Source organism: Protopterus annectens, chromosome 8.part0, assembly GCF_019279795.1.
Source record: "Protopterus annectens isolate FY-2018-M chromosome 8.part0, PAN1.0, whole genome shotgun sequence".
Taxonomy (NCBI): Eukaryota; Metazoa; Chordata; order Ceratodontiformes; family Protopteridae; genus Protopterus; species Protopterus annectens.
In genome coordinates, this window is record NC_056741.1 from 126,624,120 (window position 1) to 126,646,002 (window position 21,883).

General features: G+C 39.5%; 1 protein-coding gene across 1 annotated transcript in view; it reads right to left on the bottom strand.

Moving 5' to 3' along the window:
• The window catches only part of LOC122808156, a 741,660-nt gene that overhangs the window by 107,032 nt on the left and 612,745 nt on the right, over window positions 1-21,883 (bottom strand). The window contains exon 5 of the mRNA XM_044079129.1: window positions 11,179-11,601. Coding sequence (XP_043935064.1) covers window positions 11,179-11,601 — 423 coding nt within the window. The remainder of the gene's footprint in view (window positions 1-11,178; window positions 11,602-21,883) is intronic.

A 21,883-nucleotide genomic window follows, 5' to 3' on the forward strand; every position in this document is an offset into this window, starting at 1 on the left:
ATTCCACAACAATTCCTGGTAAAGATCCACAGAACAAGCTTTGTGTTATGGCCTTCCTATTTTTCCTTTACATTCACTCATTGTTTTGCATGATATATTTATTTCAGCACCAAGTTATTATATGTCTGCTGTGGCTTAGTGGTACTTCATGCAGTCAGGTGTGTCCAAGGTCTGGGGTTTCAGACTGACAGAGGTGTCTTATTTTGCTGCTGAACAGAACAAGGGCCCTGACATACTGAGTGATTAAGGCACTTTTAAGAAGTTGTAAGCAGGTTTGTGCGATGCTTAGCAATACTTAGGTAAGTGCACACATGCGCACACTCGCTCAAACCTGCTAAATACTGCTTAAAAGTGCTTACTCCTGCTAACCCCCGCGCTAATTTCTTTTAAAGAAAAGAAAATGGGGAGATAGGAAAGTGGTGAAAAAGGGGGCACAAAGAGGGAAAGACAGTAGGGAAACCAGCTTGGGATGTGCAGGATGGGTGTAGGGAAGGTCCATAGCTGCCCATTTCTTTACCAGCAACAGCTGTGCATATGTTGCAAATTTGGAGTGAAATTTGAAATCTTCCACCCCTGAGAGAGGGGTGAGGACAACAAAGTATGTTGTACTGCCAATTATAATTATCAATTTACATGTCCAGCAGACTTGTGTGCGAAATGGGCAGCTATGTATGGGGCACAATTTTTTTGTGGGTAGAGATTGCCCTTTTTTTTTTTCTGGTGAGAGTAGAATGTGAGGTAGAGGAAGTAGGTATATTTGGGGAGGTAGGTTGGGGAGATAAACAGACAAGACAAACAAGACGCATACTGTGGCAGAGTATGACACATGGGGTGGGTGAAGACAATTGACGGGGATGGATGTTTGGAAATCACAAGCCCATGAGCCCACAGATGGTAACAGTGGGACTGAGATGCCCACCCATGGGCAGTCACCACTGAACCTTCACAGACCCGAGGGACGCTGTGCTGGGAGCTGCGTAGGAGGGGCAGGCTTACTCATGAGTCATGCCACTCTCGCCTCGAGCTGGCGTAGGGGAACAGCAACTAAACACTGGATCTCCCTATGCACCACAACCCGGACCCCTTGGAGGGTGCCAGGTGGCCCTTCTCCACCCACGCTTGCAGGGGGGACGAGCCCCATCCCCTGCAGTGCTTCCACCCAAAGGTGGCACAGGGCCAATGGAGGAGGGTAGCCCAGGCTGGGCACCAGACCTGCTGGTGCCAGGTGCAATCGCCAGCTGAGGAGGGACAGGTGGGTCCGCTGGGACCGGCCTTCCCATACGTTCTGTGATTAGGTGTGTTTAATTACAACATAGACAACAGCATTCCAAATTAGTTGTAACAGCATGCAGTAATATTCCCATTAACCCAACACACCAGGGTTACAACAGTTGAACAGCAAGCATAACACATGCATATATTGAACGACAGTGGACATTACAACAGCATGCAGGGATGATTGGTGGCAACAGGCCACCAAGATTGTGGTGTTTGAACAGGGCACATGCATCAAAGTAAATGCGGATTTTTATAGAACAATAGGACATATGTCCCAACAAATGTTTTGAGATTAGACATACACATTGAGGTGTGGAATTGCATTGTTTATGCACATGGAGTAGGGTGTAAAAAGAAACCTCAATTAACATCTTATTAGTACTTTTACTCTACACTACATTCCTATTGACTGCAGATGTATATCCCCTACATGTATTATTACACTAGGCAACATGCATTAGATTGTGTAATGGGTTTGGCTAGTTCATTATATACCTGACCTATATCTGACATACTAACTGTCCAAGATGCAGATGTTACTGCTACATAGTTGTATTTTATTTTTATATTTATGTATCTACATATCTGGATGTGCTCACATGACATTTTCACTTATTTTCTACAGAACCCTACAATTCCTGTAGAACACTCACATTTCTGGGGGACACCTTGACAAGCTACTCGTGTGCCAGATTTACCTATGCATGACAGCCATTTACCAACTGTTGAGGACTGTTATATGCTTCACAGCTACTGGCACTTCCTTCATCCACTTTATATGGGACTACACAACTGTGGGTTGACAGCACTTAATACAACAGTACTATTTATTTAATGCAAGGGAACAACAACATTTCATAGTAAGTGACACAGACACACTCCAAGTATTATACCTTTCTTATTCACATTAAACACTCTTTTCTACAGGCTCTCTCCTTTATTTGATATTACAGTGCATACATAAGACCTATTCAGGACATATTATACCTTTATTGATAGGTTACAACACTCTTTTTCAGGCTCACTCACTTATTTTATATGTCAGTACATGCAGAGATAGTATTCCAGACTTATTTTACCTTTATTAATGGGTTACTACACTCTATTCCTGGCTCTCTGACTTATGTTATATAACAGTACATGCAGAAAAATTATTCAGGGCATTTTATAGCTGTATTATTGGGCACATCACTATTTTTATGCTCTCCCAAATATATTATATAACAATACATGCAGAATAATTACTAACCTGCCTGGTGGCGCAGCCTTAGCAGCCTATCTGCATAGGCTTGCTGATTCACAGCACGGACACCTGCAGCTGTGAAGTAAATGAAGGGATATTGAGACATACCTATTCATTATTTAGGCTATATTAGCATGTTAGCATGTCTTACATACTGCATTCCATGGCTACCTACTTAGTAGTGGGGCATCTTGCTTATGACGGGCCTCCTGGATCCATTGGTTCAGTAGGTCCTGTTTCCGTCTCTTCAGGTCTGCATGGTGGTGATGGACCTGCTCACCAGTCCGAGGGACACCTGTGGCACTGGTGAGTTCATGAGCCAAGCGGTTCCAAGCCTCTGCCTTATACTCCGTCTGTTGGAACTGGCCCTGCAGGAGTCGAGACTCATGACGATGGACTAGGAGCCAAACCATGTATTTTGACTCCTTGATGCCCCAGCGTTGCGCTCAAAAGTGAGTACCCTCTCCAGCACTAGACATTCTAACTGCTGATGGGAGCTACAATCAGTTATGGTGGGTATTCCCGCCTATGGAGCTTAAATATGCCGCATTTCCCGCACTTTTCTGTGATTGGCCATTTTTGAAAAATCTCGGCTGACTACAGACCTGCTTAGCAATGCTTAATCTACCATTTATAAGTATATGTATGTTAACAGTGGATGCTTATCCTAAGCTGTAATGGCTTAGTGGTTCAGTACTTTGATTATGGTGCACAGTGTCCCGGGTTCGAAACTTGTCATTGCATTTTATTTTACTACTGTCCAGACAGGGTAGGGGGTGTGGCTGTGTTTAGGCAACTTTGCTCAACGTTGCTCCACGTTGCCCTACGGTGTGCTGGTTAGCGTGGTGCACAGATCCACGCAAACTTATCGCACTGCTTTGCTGTGGGCAACTAGATTGCACTGGGTAAAGCGCTGCTTAGCTATGGGCATTTATATGTCAAGATCCTTCTTACATTTCTATATATACATTTTGTTCACTGATACATAGGCCATTTCAATGCTTTTTAGTAAGATTTTAGTCATATATATGCCAGGAATGATTTCATATGCTTATTTAAAACATAAAATTGAGAGGGGAGTGGTGGGATTTGAACTGTGAATGTCTCCTGTTTGTGCGAAGGCTCTACCACTATGCTATTGGTATTCAGATTGATTTGCATAAACATTTGTTATTATGCTCTTCAATGTCGACATTGCTAACTGCAGTTAAGCTATGGGCACACCCACGCAAACACCCGCAAATACGGGCAGCTATATCGGGAATTAGAAAAAATATATTATATTTTACATTTTATAACTCTAATGGAGGTTTACAATGTGAGGGAGTGTAGTGTTGGGTATGTTGTCATTTGAGCGGACTCGCTCATGTGTGTTGACATTTCACAATTCAGACACTTGCAGGGGCGTGGACCTTAGGACTGCTCGGCAGTCAGACATGCCCCCTGCCTTCCTGCATGGTCCGTGTTAGACTTGGAGTGGAGTCAGCATGCCCTCATGAATATGCAGGGCATGCTGATGTCAGACTGTTCAACTGCAGTTCACGAGTAAGACTTATTTAGTCTTACACAGAGGTTTCGTAAATCCGGGGGAGTGTCATTGTAATGGAAGGATTACCTACTCCACAGGGAATGCAGCTGCAAGTAGGGATATTCCTTCTATGTTAAAGATTTCTTTCTTTTTATAATAAATATTTTCCTATGTTGCCATTTAGTTTTGTTTGATAAGCCATACCTATCAACCGCATCAAGCAAGAATTCTGGAGAAAGGCCCAGAATTAGGGATAATTTTAAAATATTGTTATTATAAGCTTATAAAGTTGCTAGAAAAGCATGTTTTGCTTTAATATGTGTTTTTTAAATGGTATGAAGTTTTACACTGAAATGCCTGTCCTTATATAGTGACTTCAGTACTCAGGGATTAACTAGAAAACCACACATTTGATGGCACAGACTAACATATGAGTCAAAACTATGGGCATTCTGAGAAGTTCTGGACAGTTAGCAGGTATGTGCTGAGCAAAACATCAACAAGGAAGGGACTGTGGTGGGTTTTATGCTCTACACCGAATGTATACATTCAGTTCTTGTCACCATAATTTTAATTGACACCAGTGCCTATGTAGTTATTGCAGTGTGACAGAATCATGCAGGATCTTGAGGTGAGTCAGTTTTGACTGTGTGTTTCATGCATGGATTGCTGACACCCCATCATGTAACAATCTGTTTGAATCCATAGGTTTTTGGTATGTTATCCTGCTGCATACCAGCCCTATTCCATGAGTTGCTCTTCAATTTTGAGAATTACAAAAAACAGTAAGCAAGTAAACGTATGACCGCACACCAGCAGCAAGAAACAAGTACAAAAATAAAAAAAAAAAACAGTCATAAGACGTATGGCTTTACACTCATAAAAAACTCTTAATTGCAAGTAGAACCAGATAAGTGCTTTCACCACCGTTCCGGTGGCTTCCTCAGACCATGTATAACATAATTTTAAAAAAGAAACATTTTATACTCACTTTTTTATTTTGTAAATTAAGTTAACCTACTGCACCTTTCATTCAGTTTTAACATTCTCATCCCTTTGTGCATTATGCACATGTCTCTAACGTCACTTCATAAACGTAGATGTTAATTTAAAGAGATATACTTCAACATTACCCCATTCAATAGACCAATTCATCTCACCCGTATGTACATTCTAAACTCTAGTGATGCATAAATTTAAAACACATTGATGTTAAAAATAGATAACATTAATACATATCTGACATATATATTAAACCAGCTACACTTCTTCACTATTGAAATCTCCATTCTCTCATATATTATACACATTTCTCTAACATCATAAAAGCATCATAGAAATGAATGCATGTGCTAGTTCAAAAAAATATTCTTCTACATTACCCCACATAACACCCCAATTCATATTAACCAAAAGCACATTCTAGATTCTAATAATATATAAAATTGGAACATATATTAAAAACTTGTGGCATTAATACGTGTATTAAATCTAACCAATTAATTATTACACTTATACTATAATATAAGTTGTCTCCAAGCTAGGTAAGGTTTCTAGGTTAAGGAAGGGTAGAGTGAGGCCATAATAATCTGCTGTGGCTAATAATGAAGTTAGGAAAGAGGACGGGGTAACAAAGGACAGTACAGCTGAAGTCATAGGTTCATAGGTTCATAGGTTCATAGGTTCATACTAGGCTATCTGCCCGAGGGCATTTACAAGCCTAGCCATAGTTTTGTGGCTTACGCCACCCCTTTAGTATGGGGAACTATACCCATTATTTTGCTGTGCCTCTGTTGAGCAGTGACACTGAGGTAATCCCTGGGGTATATATGCGACCTCCCATCCATTGGTCAAGATTTCTCTTGAACAAGGCCAGCGAGGTGCTCTGCCTCACATATACCGGGATTTTGTTCACAGCATAGGGAGTCTTTGGGTGATGAATCTATCCCTCCAGCACGTCCTATTAATAGCCGTGTCGAGGTTTAAGTCTCCCGCCCTTGTGGCTCTGACGGATCTAGATTTTTTGAGGTGAAGCATATTCATCAAATCTGGGTTTGACTTGGCCTTGTATGTCAGGCACAGGTCACCTCTGAGCAAGCGGTAAGCGACTGAATAGAGCTGGAGTTCTTTCAGTCGGGCAGCATAGGACAGATTTTTGAGACCCTTTATCCTTTTGGTAAGGAACTTTTGTGGCCTCTCCAGCTGCTGCAAGTGTCGGGTCAGATACATTCCGAATGGGGCATTGTACTCAATCATTGGTCTGATGAGTGATGAGTATAGGGAGACTATGACCTCCCTTGATCTAGATGTGAATCCCTTCATGATAAGGTGGGCAATGTAGAAGGTCTTCCTAACTACTTTAGCTACATGAGTGTCGAATGACAGGCTACTGTCAACCTGGGTCCCCAGGTCCCTGATAACTTCTTCTGTGCTCAGTGGATTGCCACCTATATGGTAGCTAGGGGTAACCTTGTTTTTCCCGGGGTATGACTATGCATTTTTTGGCATTTAACTTTAGGCCATGGCTCTGGCACCAGTTATCTGTTTCTGTGAGACCCTTTTGAAGGATATCTGTGTCAGATGTGTTTTCGACTACGGCGCCCAGTTTGCAGTCATCTGCAAACTTTGTCAGCCATAACCCTCCTGTGTTTGCTTGTACTTCGGAAAAGTAGATGCCAAACAAGAGTGGGCCCAGGACTGAGCCCTGTGGGACACCACTTGTGACAGGCTTTGAGTCTGACATGGCGCCAGCAACTCTGACCCTGTGGGTTCTGTCACTCAGCCAGTTTGCAACCCATCTTGTGATGTATGGGTTAACATTTAAGCTGATGAGTTTTTCAATGATACCCGAGTGGGGTATTGTATCGAAGGCCTTCGCCAGATCGAGGTAGGCTGTATGTACTGCCTTTCCCTCATCAATGGCTTTGGTGACTGTTTCGAAAAAGTCAACCAAGTTTAAAAGGCATGATCTGCCTTTGACAAAGCCAAACTGGGTTGGATCCAAAGTCTGCAAATTCCCTATGTCTTTATTTATGAGATCCATTATGATCCTCTCCATAGCCTTGCAGATAAGGCTTGTCAAGCTAATGGGCCGGTAATTTCCAGGGTCGGTGGAGGCACCGCCTTTGTGAAGTGGGACCACAGTAGCAGTGCGCCACTCCCTGGGTACGTATCCAGAGGTGAGACTATGATTAAACAGCTGTCCTAGCTGTGGGTTTAATTCCTCGTTGAGTTCGTGGAGCACACAGCCGGGGACACCATCAGGTCCCATGGATGCTGTGTTTTGCTTTGGAGAGAGCAGTTCTCACTTGGGCGTTAGAGATGTTTGGGGGCTGCAATCGTTTGGTATAGATATCTCTCCTTTGGGAGTTTGCACTGAACCTGTCAGCCAGTATGTTGGCAATGTCTGTAGGATCAGTGATTTTCACATCATTTTGAACTAGTTCTGAGCATATCTGGGAGTTTCCTCCCAGGTTTCTAACATAGCTAAAGAAGGCCTTATGATTGTCTTTTGAGTCTTTAGCTATTTTTCTCTCAAAATTTGCTTTGGATGATTTTATGAGAGCTCTTAGTTTTTTACTTATAGTGATCAAAGGTGTCTTACCTTTTAAGGATTTTGCTCTATCTTGTAGTATCTTCCTCCTTTTGTTGTAGAGTTTGTTTATGGCTGGGGTCCACCAGACTGGACGCTTGCCTTTGGTACAAAGAGTCTTTGTTTTGCTTGGGATTGCCTTATCCATGCAGTCCTGCAGGTGCTGGTAGAAGGCATTTGAAAGTGATTCAGCGGCTTGAGCACTGTTTTCCGCCGGCTCGGGGGGCCTTAAAGGAGACCACACTAGTCTTTAGAAGTGTGAAGTCGGCTTTTGAGAAGTTCTTTACTGTGGTCTTTTTTATTTCAGGTGGGGGTGGGATGAGGACCTCCAGCGAGATTAGTTTGTGATCTGATCTCACCAGTGAGGGGTATACTTCCGGTGTTGAACATTGTGCTCCCATGTTCGTGATGATGAGATCAAGTATGTTTTCTCCTCTTGTGGGGATGGTGACTAGTTGTTCCATGGCATTTGAGTTTATGAATTCCAGGAACTTTTGGGCTAGGGTGTTTGGGCTTGAGTAGTGTTCCCAGTCTATATTAGGGTAATTGAAGTCACCTAGTATGATGGTATTTGGAGATACATTTATCCCCTCCAGTGTTTTCAGGAAAGCCATGTGAGGTTCCTGAGTTTGTGAGGGTGGCCTGTAACATGCTACAATTTGCAGAGCAGTCTTGCCTATGGTTAATTGCACCTGGATGGTCTCCGATGCATCGTGCGTTGCCACCAATCTTGAGGTGTGGGTGTCCTTGATGAATATGTATACCCCTCCTTTCTTGGTATTGTCCAGATTTTGGGGCCGAACGCATGATATGAGGTAAAACCTGATAGTGCTGGGGTGCTCTCAGGAGCCTTGAACCAGGTTTCTGTCACAGCACAGACATCGATGTTCTCCATACTGAGAAGGGCCTCGAAAGTGCATTTTGAGATTGAGACTTCTGGCATTGAGCAGCATTACCCTTAGTTTTTTCCCTTTTGTGTTCTAGGGTGGTAGGTTTAGAATTTGAGCCTTGCCTAAAAAGGCACTATGGGGTGGCAAGAGCCTTGCCAATATCCGAATCCCAGGGGTGACAGGTGCAAGCCGTCCCTAAGCAGCTGGCTTGTCCAGCATGTCATCCCAGGCAGACAGACATTGATCCCTTTGAATGACACCAGAGTTTAAGCCAATTGTTAAAGCTGATCATCTTATCTCTGTATTGTGGCATCATTCTTGGTGAAGGTAGGATACTGCTCAAGGTCAGGGTCATACCTGCCTGGGCTACATAATCAGAGAGCTCCTCAATGTCTCTTTCATGTAGTCCAAGGAGGTACTGCCTCAGGTCGTTTACACCAGCGTGGACAATGACTGAGTCGTATTTGTACCTGCTGTTGAGAGACCTGAGTGCTTGCGTTATGTGGCGGATTCTAGCGCCCGACAGGCAGCTTACTGTAACCCTCTCCTTACTCAGTCTGGTGAGCGGGACGTCAGTGTGTCTGACTATGGAGTCACCAATGACTAGTGTGTCTGGCATTGTGTTTGGCCTTAAGGGCTGTGACTGTTTGACACTCTGACTGTGAGGTCTATGTGTTGCAGGTGTTGTGTTCTGAGGTGGTAGTTGTTTGGGTGTCTGCTTTGGTGGCCTCTGCTGTTTTGGTAGATTTTTGATCAGAGCCTCCGAGTATGTCTTTGTGTGTTTATGTGTATGATTTAAGGTTGTGATGGTACTATGTGAGACTGGGTCTATAGTGTGTGTGGTAACCTTCTCCTCCTGTCTGGTCTTGCCAGTCCTATGTTGAGAGAGCTCAGCCTCCAGTTTGGCCGTATAGTTGCATCTCTCGCATGTATTTGTGTTTTGTGGGAGGAGGAGAGGGTTGTCTGTGTACATGAGGCAATTGTAACATTGCCTCAACATTCTCATAACATTGTATATAGGGACATTGAGAAAATTAAGAAAGTATTGGAAAAACATTGGTCCATTTTATTTACAGATGAGAAGGTTAGTAATAATGTGGGGGAAGCAGCCAGATATCAGTATAGAAATAGAATGAATTTAATGAGGATGTTATGTTATCCTAAGAAAGAGAAGGTAGAGACACAATGGGGAACATGTCCGTGCAGGAAATGTAACTGGTGTATCTATATAAGAAGGAATAGTGAGTTTATACACCCAAGCACAGGCAAAATATATGATTTAAAAGTTAAAGCAGATTGTACATCTAAAAATGTTATATACCTAGCTCAGTGTGAATGCCGTCAATATTTTTATGTAGGGATGACAACTAGGATGCTTAGAAATCGAATTACATAGCACATTACTAGTTTGAGAGTTAAAGATTCCATAAGTGCACTCTCCAGATATGGTCTGACCAACAAAGATGTACACAAGTTTATGTTTATGGTCAATGAAAAGGTCAACATAGGAGATAGGAAGGGAGACATCAAGAATAAGGTGGACAGTAGTGATCTCAGATGGATTTTAAAACTGAGGGCAGAGAAAGGATATGGTCTGAAAGGGAAGGTGTCAGTTGAGCCAGTGCTGGATGCCCATGGGGTTAGGAAGGGAGAATACCATTTAAAGATATGTTTTATACACTTATATATACAAAACATTTAATTTATATTATGTAGTTTATAATTTATACATATTGTTGTACAGGAGGACAGATAGGGTAGTAACATATGGATGCCCTTAATAATGTATAATTATATCAATTGTATATAAAGACATAGATACATAGCTAGATGCTATATAAGTTATAAATTATATGATATAATATAATTAAGTTTACAGTAGTATAAGTGTAATAATTAATTGGTTAGATTTAATACATGTATTAATTTCATACGTTTTTAATATATGTTCCAATTTTATATATTATTAGAATCTAGAATGTGCTTTTGGTTAATATGAATTGGGATGTTATGTGGGGTAAAGTAGAAGAATATTTTTTGAGCTAGCACATACATTCATTTCTATGATGCTTTTATGATGTTAGAGAAATGTGCATAATATATGGGAGAATGGGGATTTCAATATTGAAGAAGTGTAGCTGGTTTAATATATGTCAGATATGTATTAATGTTATCTATTTTTAACATCAATGTGTTTTAAATGTATGCATCACTAGAGTTTAGAATGTACATACGGGTAAGATGAATCAGACTATTGAATGGGGTAATGTTGATGTATATCTCTTTAAATTAACATCTACGTTCATGAAGTGATGTTAGAGACATGCACATAATGCACAAAGGGATGGGAATGTTAAAACTGAATGAAAGGTGCAGTAGGTTAACTTGATTTATAAAATGAAACAGTGAGTATAAAATGTTTCTTTTTTAAAATTATGTTATACATGGTCTGAGGAAGCCACCGGGATGGTGGTGAAAGCGCTTACCTGGTTCTACTTGTAATAAAGAGTTTTTTATGAGTGTAAAGCTATACGGCTTATGACCATTTTTTTATTTTTGCTCTTCAATTTTGTTTTGTTTCATATGAATTTGGTTTTGGACAATGTTGTTTTTGCTATTCATATGTTGAAATGGAAACATTTCTTACCTTTCTGACCATGATTCCATTGCAAGGCAGTGATTTTTTGTTCTGCTTGACTGACTTTTGTTTCAAGGCTTGACTGCTTTGTTTTTACACTTGCAATATTCACTTCTGCTTGCTTGAGTTGTATTTGAAGAGTTGACTGAGTTCTATCCATGACAGTGAGTTTCTCTTCTGCTTGCTTAAGAAGCATCTGAAGGCTCATCTGATTCTTTTCCATGGCAGTGATCATGTCTTCTGATTTTTGAAGAAGTATCTGAAGGCTCGTCTGGTTCTTTCCCATTGCAGTGATCTTGTTTTCTGCTTGCTTAATAAGCATCTGAAGACCGGTCTGATTCCTTCCCATGGCAGTGATATTGTCTTCTGATTCTTTAAGCTTTATGTTCAGCTCATTATTGTTCAGTTCTGGTTGTCTTGATAGTTGCAAAACTGTTAAGATAATAAAACATAGCATGTATCAGTAACAAAACATTATTTAAGCAAAAACAATAAAATGCATAACAATACATTTATAGGAACACGCAGCTACAACAGACTATGATAGAATATTTTTTAGCCAAACTTTAAATCTCAGTAAACAGAATGATTTTTCACTCTTTAGCAAAAGATTACTAGTAATCTTAACTTGCATACTGCCATTGTGGAATCATAAAAGGCTGATCCTTTTGTTCATTATGTAGTCCACATCCTGCTGGCCTGTTACTACTTATCTAAATATAGATCTGTCATGTTAGCAAAATGCAGTAAATATTACAGTGCAGTTGAATCATAAAGGCATCACCTAAACAGTAGATCATCAGTCATGCCATAGAATACCTTTTTAATGTTTTGCTGTGTCTGAAAATGAACTGCAGTATAACTGTTATGAATTTCAAGTGAAAACTAAGGTACATGATGTCACTCCATCAGGGATGTGTCTGAAAGAAACCACTCGATATATAAAAACAATTATCTTATTATATATTTAAATAGAATGCTAGTAAGTCTACATTGCAAATTGGGGCCAGCTTCAATTTTATTGTATTTAAGATTTTTAAATTTAGGAAAGCTTTCAAGATGACATTTTAACTTCTGTAATGACATCTTAACTCTAATATCTAAAAGAAGCATTTTGCTTAGCTGACATCTATCTATGTTAATCAGCAGTTTCTACAGTCTCTATTGGCATGCACTGTAGCATGTAATTTCCTAATGGCATTTCATCTGATAAGAACCCATATAAATATAGGTGTAAATGTGCCTTTCCCATCTGTGATGTACATCAACAACATTCCACCTGAACAGCCAAAAAATAAATCCAATACCTGACCCAGGTGTTAAAATCAAATAAAAAAACACATCAAACACCAGGGTCCAGTCGTATTAATAAAATCATTTAATTTACTATAGAAGAAACTTTGGGGGCATTAAAAATGAGGCATTATTTAAGGAATTGATGTCATGCTTGTGCTTATTTTAAAGAAGTCTGGTGGGTATTATTGTATGAAAACACAAAATAATAAAATGTCTGTGCTAAATTAAACTATTTCATTGATACCACTGGACTCTAATGTTTGATGTGGTTTTAGTGGTCCATATGGGCGGCAAAAAGAATTGACAGTATTGTCAATAGGAGTTTATCTTCAGGTGTGCCCGCCTCCTACATGACTAGGTGTTAGTAATAGTAAGCTAATTCAAGGAATATAATGAATAGCAAAATAATAGGATAGCACCTTTTGAAAATCTTCGGTTGTAAAAGAAAAAAACAATCTACACTGAATCCAAATGCACATCTAGCTCTTATAGTGTACTGGATAATATGGGATGCGATTGTAAAAGGCTTTTTTTTTTTCTTACTGTCTTGTCAATGATTAAAGTATAAGAACAACCTGTGAATTTATGTAAGACAAAAAATTAATCAATGAAAATAAACTTTCACCTCATAACAGAAAACTATTTATTACAAGTCATGAAACAAATGCAGATCTGACTATAAATGAAACACTACCAAACAGGTAAATGCTCCTTGCCAAGTTGCATAGATAAAAATAATCAATAAAAAGGACAGGTAGGAGCGAAGCAGATGTATCAATGAACTTGCCAAACTGCAATGGTGCAATAAATGATCCAGGGATATCCAGTTAATGTTCTCCAACAAATCCACGGAAGTGAATGCGAAGTAAATATATAAAAACAAAGCAAAACTTTATTCCATGAGATAAGCGCTTTCGCTGTATGCAGCTTCCTCAGATCTCTTGACAAATTCTAATTCAAAAGGTTCAAAATATATAGGCATATCAATTAAGCAATTAATAAAATAATGAAGTAAGAAAATATTTTAAAAGGGAAATGTTAAAACTACAAAATACATACAATTGATCCACATGATATGTACTTCAAAAAACCTCTAGTGTGCAGTAAATTTTAAACCCACATTGAAAGTTTTAACAAGTAGGATAACCCATTAATTTTAAAACAAAAAAAAATGACCGCACACCAGCAGCAAGAAACAAGTACAAAAATAAAAAAAAAAAACAGTCATAAGACGTATGGCTTTACACTCATAAAAAACTCTTAATTGCAAGTAGAACCAGATAGTAGCTTTCACCAAGTTCGTGGTTTCCTCAGACCATGTATAACATAATTTTAAAAAAGAAACATTTTATACTCACTTTTTTATTTGGTAAATTAAGTTAACCTACTGCACCTTTCATTCAGTTTTAACATTCTCATCCCTTTGTGCATTATGCACATGTCTCTAACGTCACTTCATAAACGTAGATGTTAATTTAAAGAGATATACTTCAACATTACCCCATTCAATAGACCAATTCATCTCACCCGTATGTACATTCTAAACTCTAGTGATGCATAAATTCAAAACACATTGATATTAAAAATTAATACATATCTGACATATATATTAAACCAGCTACACTTCTTCACTATTGAAATCTCCATTCTCTCATATATTATACACATTTCTCTAACATCATAAAAGCATCATAGAAATGAATGCATGTGCTAGTTCAAAAAAATATTCTTCTACATTACCCCACATAACACCCCAATTCATATTAACCAAAAGCACATTCTAAATTCTAATAATATATAAAATTGGAACATATATTAAAAACTTGTGGCATTAATACGTGTATTAAATCTAACCAATTAATTATTACACTTATACTATAATATAAGTTGTCTCCAAGCTAGGTAAGGTTTCTAGGTTAAGGAAGGGTAGAGTGAGGCCATAATAATCTGCTGTGGCTAATAATGAAGTTAGGGAAAGAGGACGGGGTAACAAAGGACAGTACAGCTGAAGTCATAGGTTCATAGGTTCATAGGTTCATAGGTTCATACTAGGCTATCTGCCCGAGGGCATTTACAAGCCTAGCCATAGTTTTGTGGCTTACGCCACCCCTTTAGTATGGGGAACTATACCCATTATTTTGCTGTGCCTCTGTTGAGCAGTGACACTGAGGTAATCCCTGGGGTATATCTGCGACCTCCCATCCATTGGTCAAGATTTCTCTTGAACAAGGCCAGCGAGGTGCTCTGCCTCACATATACCGGGATTTTGTTCACAGCATAGGGAGTCTTTGGGTGATGAATCTATCCCTCCAGCACGCCCCTATTAATAGCCGTGTCGAGGTTTAAGTCTCCGCCCTTGTGGCTCTGGCGGATCTAGATTTTTTGAGGTGAAGCATATTCATCAAATCTGGGTTTGACTTGGCCTTGTATGTCAGGCACAGGTCACCTCTGAGCAAGCGTGTTTACTGAATAGAGCTGGAGTTCTTTCAGTCGGGCAGCATAGGACAGATTTTTGAGACCCTTTATCCTTTTGGTAAGGAACTTTGTGGCCTCTCCAGCTGCTGCAAGTGTCGGGTCAGATACATTCAATGGGGCATTGTACTCAATCATTGGTCTGATGAGTGATGAGTATAGGGAGACTATGACCTCCCTTGATCTAGATGTGAATCCCTTCATGATAAGGTGGGCAATGTAGAAGGTCTTCCTAACTACTTTAGCTACATGAGTGTCGAATGACAGGCTACTGTCAACCTGGGTCCCCAGGTCCCTGATAACTTCTTCTGTGCTCAGTGGATTGCCACCTATATGGTAGCTAGGGGTAACCTTGTTTTTCCCGAAGGGTATGACTATGCATTTTTTGGCATTTAACTTTAGGCCATGGCTCTGGCACCAGTTATCTGTTTCTGTGAGACCCTTTTGAAGGATATCTGTGTCAGATGTGTTGACCACGGCCCAGTTTGCAGTCATCTGCAAACTTTGTCAGCCATAACCCTCCTGTGTTTGCTTGTACTGGAAAAGTAGATGCTAAACAAGAGTGGGCCCAGGACTGAGCCCTGTGGGACACCACTTGTGACAGGCTTTGAGTCTGACATGGCGCCAGCAACTCTGACCCTGTGGGTTCTGTCACTCAGCCAGTTTGCAACCCATCTTGTGATGTATGGGTTAACATTTAAGCTGATGAGTTTTTCAATGATACCCGAGTGGGTATTGTATCAAGGCCTTCGCCAGATCGAGGTAGGCTGTATGTACTGCCTTTCCTCATCAATGGCTTTGGTGACTGTTTCAAAAAGTCAACCAAGTTTAAAAGGCATGATCTGCCTTTGACAAAGCCAAACTGGGTTGGATCCAAAGTCTGCAAATTCCCTATGTCTTTATTTATGAGATCCATTATGATCCTCTCCATAGCCTTGCAGATAAGGCTTGTCAAGCTAATGGGCCGGTAATTTCCAGGGTCGGTGGAGGCACCGCCTTTGTGAAGTGGGACCACAGTAGCAGTGCGCCACTCCTGGCACGTATCCAGAGGTGAGACTATGATTAAACAGCTGTCCTAGCTGTGGGTTTAATTCCTCGTTGAGTTCGTGGAGCACACAGCCGGGGACACCATCAGGTCCCATGGATGCTGTGTTTTTTGCTTTGGAGAGAGCAGTTCTCACTTGGGCGTTAGAGATGTTTGGGGGGCTGCAATCGTTTGGTATAGATATCTCTCCTTTGGGGAGGGAGTTTGCAGTGAACCTGTCAGCCAGTATGTTGGCAATGTCTGTAGGATCAGTGATTTTCACATCATTTTGAACTAGTTCTGAGCATATCTGGGAGTTTCCTCCCAGGTTTCTAACATAGCTAAAGAAGGCCTTATGATTGTCTTTTGAGTCTTTAGCTATTTTTCTCTCAAAATTTGCTTTGGATGATTTTATGAGAGCTCTTAGTTTTTTACTTATAGTGATCAAAGGTGTCTTACCTTTAAGGATTTTGCTCTATCTTGTAGTATCTTCCTCCTTTTGTTGTAGAGTTTGTTTATGGCTGGGGTCCACCAGACTGACGCTTGCCTTTGGTACAAAGAGTCTTTGTTTTGCTTGGGATTGCCTTATCCATGCAGTCCTGCAGGTGCTGGTAGAAGGCATTTGAAAGTGATTCAGCGGCTTGAGCACTGTTTTCCGCCTGCTCGGGGCCTTAAAGGAGACCACACTAGTCTTTAGAAGTGTGAAGTCGGCTTTTGAGAAGTTCTTTACTGTGGTCTTTTTTATTTCAGGTGGGGGTGGGATGAGGACCTCCAGCGAGATTAGTTTGTGATCTGATCTCACCAGTGAGGGGTATACTTCCGGTGTTGAACATTGTGCTCCCATGTTCGTGATGATGAGATCAAGTATGTTTTCTCCTCTTGTGGGATGGTGACTAGTTGTTCCATGGCATTTGAGTTTATGAATTCCAGGAACTTTTGGGCTAGGGTGTTTGGGCTTGAGTAGTGTTCCCAGTCTATATTAGGGTAATTGAAGTCACCTAGTATGATGGTATTTGGAGATACATTTATCCCCTCCAGTGTTTTCAGGAAAGCCATGTGAGGTTCCTGAGTTTGTGAGGGTGGCCTGTAACATGCTACAATTTGCAGAGCAGTCTTGCCTATGGTTAATTGCACCTGGATGGTCTCCGATGCATCGTGCGTTGCCACCAATCTTGAGGTGTGGGTGTCCTTGATGAATATGGATACCCCCCCTCCTTTCTTGGTATTGTCCAGATTTTGGGGCCGGAACGCATGATATGAGGTAAAACCTGATAGTGCTGGGGTGCTCTCAGGAGCCTTGAACCAGGTTTCTGTCACAGCACAGACATCGATGTTCTCCATACTGAGAAGGGCCTCGAGTGCGTGCATTTTGAGATTGAGACTTCTGGCATTGAGCAGCATTACCCTTAGTTTTTTCCTTTTTGTGTTCTAGGGTGGTAGGTTTAGAATTTGAGCCTTGCCTAAAAGGCACTATGGGGGTGGCAAGAGCCTTTGCCAATATCCGAATCCCAGGGTGACAGGTGCAAGCCGTCCCTTATGGCAGCGTGGCTTGTCCAGCATGTCATCCCAGGCAGACAGACATTGGATCCCCTTTGAATGACACCAGAGTTTAAGCCAATTGTTAAAGCTGATCATCTTATCTCTGTATTGTGGCATCATTCTTGGTGAAGGTAGGATACTGCTCAAGGTCAGGGTCATACCTGCCTGGGCTACATAATCAGAGAGCTCCTCAATGTCTCTTTTCATGTAGTCCAAGGAGGGTACGTCTCAGGTCGTTACACCAGCGTGGACAATGACTGAGTCAGATTTGTACCTGCTGTTGAGAGACCTGAGTGCTTGCGTTATGTGGCGGATTCTAGCGCCGACAGGCAGCTTACTGTAAACCTCTCCTTACTCAGTCTGGTGAGCGGGACGTCAGTGTGTCTGACTATGGAGTCACCAATGACTAGTGTGTCTGGCATTGTGTTTGGCCTTAAGGGCTGTGACTGTTTGACACTCTGACTGTGAGGTCTATGTGTTGCAGGTGTTGTGTTCTGAGGTGGTAGTTGTTTGGGTGTCTGCTTTGGTGGCCTCTGCTGTTTTGGTAGATTTTTGATCAGAGCCTCGAGTATGTCTTTGTGTGTTTATGTGTATGATTTAAGGTTGTGATGGTACTATGTGAGACTGGGTCTATAGTGTGTGTGGTAACCTTCTCCTCCTGTCTGGTCTTGCCAGTCCTATGTTGAGAGAGCTCAGCCTCCAGTTTGGCCAGATAGTTGCATCTCGCATGTATTTGTGTTTTGTGGGAGGAGGAGAGGGTTGTTCAGTGTACATGAGGCAATTGTAACATTGCCTCAACATTCTCATAACATTGTATATAGGGACATTGAGAAAATTAAGAAAGTATTGGAAAAACATTGGTCCATTTTATTTACAGATGAGAAGGTTAGTAATAATGTGGGGGAAGCAGCCAGATATCAGTATAGAAATAGAATGAATTTAATGAGGATGTTATGTTATCCTAAGAAAGAGAAGGTAGAGACACAATGGGGAACATGTCCGTGCAGGAAATGTAACTGGTGTATCTATATAAGAAGGAATAGTGAGTTTATACACCCAAGCACAGGCAAAATATATGATTTAAAAGTTAAAGCAGATTGTACATCTAAAAATGTTATATACCTAGCTCAGTGTGAATGCCGTCAATATTTTTATGTAGGGATGACAACTAGGATGCTTAGAAATCGAATTACATAGCACATTACTAGTTTGAGAGCTAAAGATATCATAAGTGCACTCTCCAGATATGATCTGATGTACACAAGTTTATGTTTATGGTTATTGAAAAGGTGAACATAGGAGATAGGAAGGGGAACATCAAGAATAAGGTGGAGAGTAGTGAACTCAGATGGATTTCAAAACTGAGGGCAGAGAAAGGATATGGTTTGAATGGGAAGGTGTCAGTTGAGCCAGTGCTGGATGCCCATGGGGTTAGTAAATGAGAACACCATTTAAAGATATGTTTTATACACTTATATATACAAAACATTTAATTTATATTATGTAGTTTATAATTTATACATATTGTTGTACAGGAGGACAGATAGGGTAGTAACATATGGATGCCCTTAATAATGTATAATTATATCAATTGTGTATATATAGACATAGCTATATAGTTAAAAGCTATATAAGTTATAAAGTATATGAAATAATATAATTAAGGTTACAGTAGTATATGTGTAATAATTAATTGGTTAGATTTAATACATGTATTAATGTCATAAGTTTTTAATATATGTTTTAATTTCATATATTATTAGAATTTAGAATGTGGTTAATATGAATTGGGGTATTGTGTGGGGTAATGTAGAAGAATATCTTTTGAACTAGCACATACGTTCATTTTTGTGATGTTCTTATGATGTTAGAGAAATGTGCATAATATACAAGATAATCGGGATTTTAATATTGAAGAAGTGTAGCTGGTTTAATATATGACAGATATGTATTAATTTTTAATATCAATGTGTTTTGAATTTATCTGTTACTAGAGTTTGGAATGTATATGTGGGTAGAATGAATCAGACTATTGAATGGGGAAATGCTGAAGTATACTTCTTTAAGTTAACATCTATGTTCATGAAGTGACTTTAGAGACATGCGTATAATGCATAAAGGGATGGGAATGTTAAAATTGAATGAAAGGTGCAGTAGGTTAACTTGATTTACAAAATGAAAAAGTGAGTATAAAATGTTTCTTTTTAAAATTATGTTATATGGTCTGAGGAAGCCACCGAGATGGTGGTGAAAGCACTTACCTGGTTCTACTTGTAATAAAGAGTTTTTTATGAGTGTAAAGCTATACGGCTTATGACCATTTTTTTATTTTTGCTCTTCAATTTTGTTTTGTTTCATATGAATTTGGTTTTGGACAATGTTGTTTTTGCTATTCATATGTTGAAATGGAAACATTTCTTACCTTTCTGACCATGATTCCCTTCCAAGGCAGTGATTTTTTGTTCTGCTTGACTGACTTTTGTTTCAAGGTTTGACTGCTTTGTTTTTACAGTGTTAATATTCACTTCTGCTTGCTTGAGTTGTATTTGAAGGTTTGACTGATTTTTAGTCATGACAGTGAGTTTCTCTTCTGCTTGCTTAATAAGCATCTGAAGGCTGGTCTGATTCCTTCCCATGGCAGTGATCATGTCTTCTGATTTTTGAAGAAGTATCTGAAGGCTCGTCTGGTTCTTTCCCATTGCAGTGATCTTGTTTTCTGCTTGCTTAATAAGCATCTGAAGACTGGTCTGATTCCTTCCCATGGAAGTGATCGTGTCTTCTGATTCTTTAAGCTTTATTTTCAGCTCATTATTGTTCAGTTCTGGTTGCCTTGATAGTTGCAAAGCTGTTAAGATAATAAAACATAGCATGTATCAGTAACAAAACATTATTCAAGCAAAAACAATAAAATGCATGAAATAATACATTTATAGGAACATGCAGCTACAACAGAATATTTTTTAGCTAAACTTTAAATCTCAGTAAACAGAATGATTTTTCACTCTTTAGCAAAAGATTACTAGTAATCTTAACTTGCATACTGCCATTGTAGAATCATAAAAGGCTGATCCTTTTGTTCATTATGTAGTCCACATCCTGCTGGCCTGTTACTACTTATCTAAATATAGATCTGTCATGTTAGCAAAATGCAATAAATATTACAGTGTAGTTGAATCATAAAGGCACTACCTAAATAGTAGATCATCAGTCATGCCATAGAATACCTTTTTAATGTTTTGCTGTGTCTGAAAATGAACTGCAGTATAACTGTTATGAATTTCAAGTGAAAACTAAGGTACATGATGTCACTCCAACAGGGATGTGTCTGAAAGAAACCACTCGATATATAAAAACAATTATCTTATTATATATTTAAATAGAATGCTAGTAAGTCTACATTGCAAATTGGGGCCAGCTTCCAATTTGTGTATTTAAGATTTTTTTTAAATTTAGGAAAGCTTTCAAGATGACATTTTAACTTCTGTAATGACATCTTAACTCTAATATCTAAAAGAAGCATTTTGCTTAGCTGACATCTATCTATGTTAATCAGCAGTTTCTACAGTCTCTATTGGCATGCACTGTAGCATGTAATTTCCTAATGGCATTTCATCTGATAAGAACCCATATAAATATAGGTGTAAATGTGCCTTTCCCATCTGTGATGTACATCAACAACATTCCACCTGAACAGCCAAAAAATAAATCCAATACCTGACCCAGGTGTTAAAATCAAATAAAAACACATCAAACACCAGGGTCCAGTCGTATTAATAAAATCATTTAATTTACTATAGAAGAAACTTTGGGGGCATTAAAAAATGAGGCATTATTTAAGGAATTGATGTCATGCTTGTGCTTATTTTAAAGAAGTCTGGTGGGTATTATTGTATGAAAACACAAAATAATAAAATGTCTGTGCTAAATTAAACTATTTCATTGATACCACTGGACTCTAATGTTTGATGTGGTTTTAGTGGTCCATATGGGCGGCAAAAAGAATTGACAGTATTGTCGAGTTTATCTTCAGGTGTGCCCGCCTCCTACATGACTAGGTGTTAGTAATAGTAAGCTAATTCAAGGAATATAATGAATAGCAAAATAATAGGATAGCACCTTTTGAAAATCTTCGGTTGTAAAAGAAAAAAACAATCTACACTGAATCCAAATGCACATCTAGCTGTTACAGTGTACTGGATAATTTGGGATGCAATTGTAAAAGGCTTTTTCTTACTGTCTTGTCAATGATTAAACTATAAGAACAACCTCATGATTTTATGTAAGACAATAAAATCAATGAAAATAAACTTTCACCTCATAACAGAAAACTATTTATTACAAGTCATGAAACAAATGCAGATCTGACTATAAATGAAACACTAC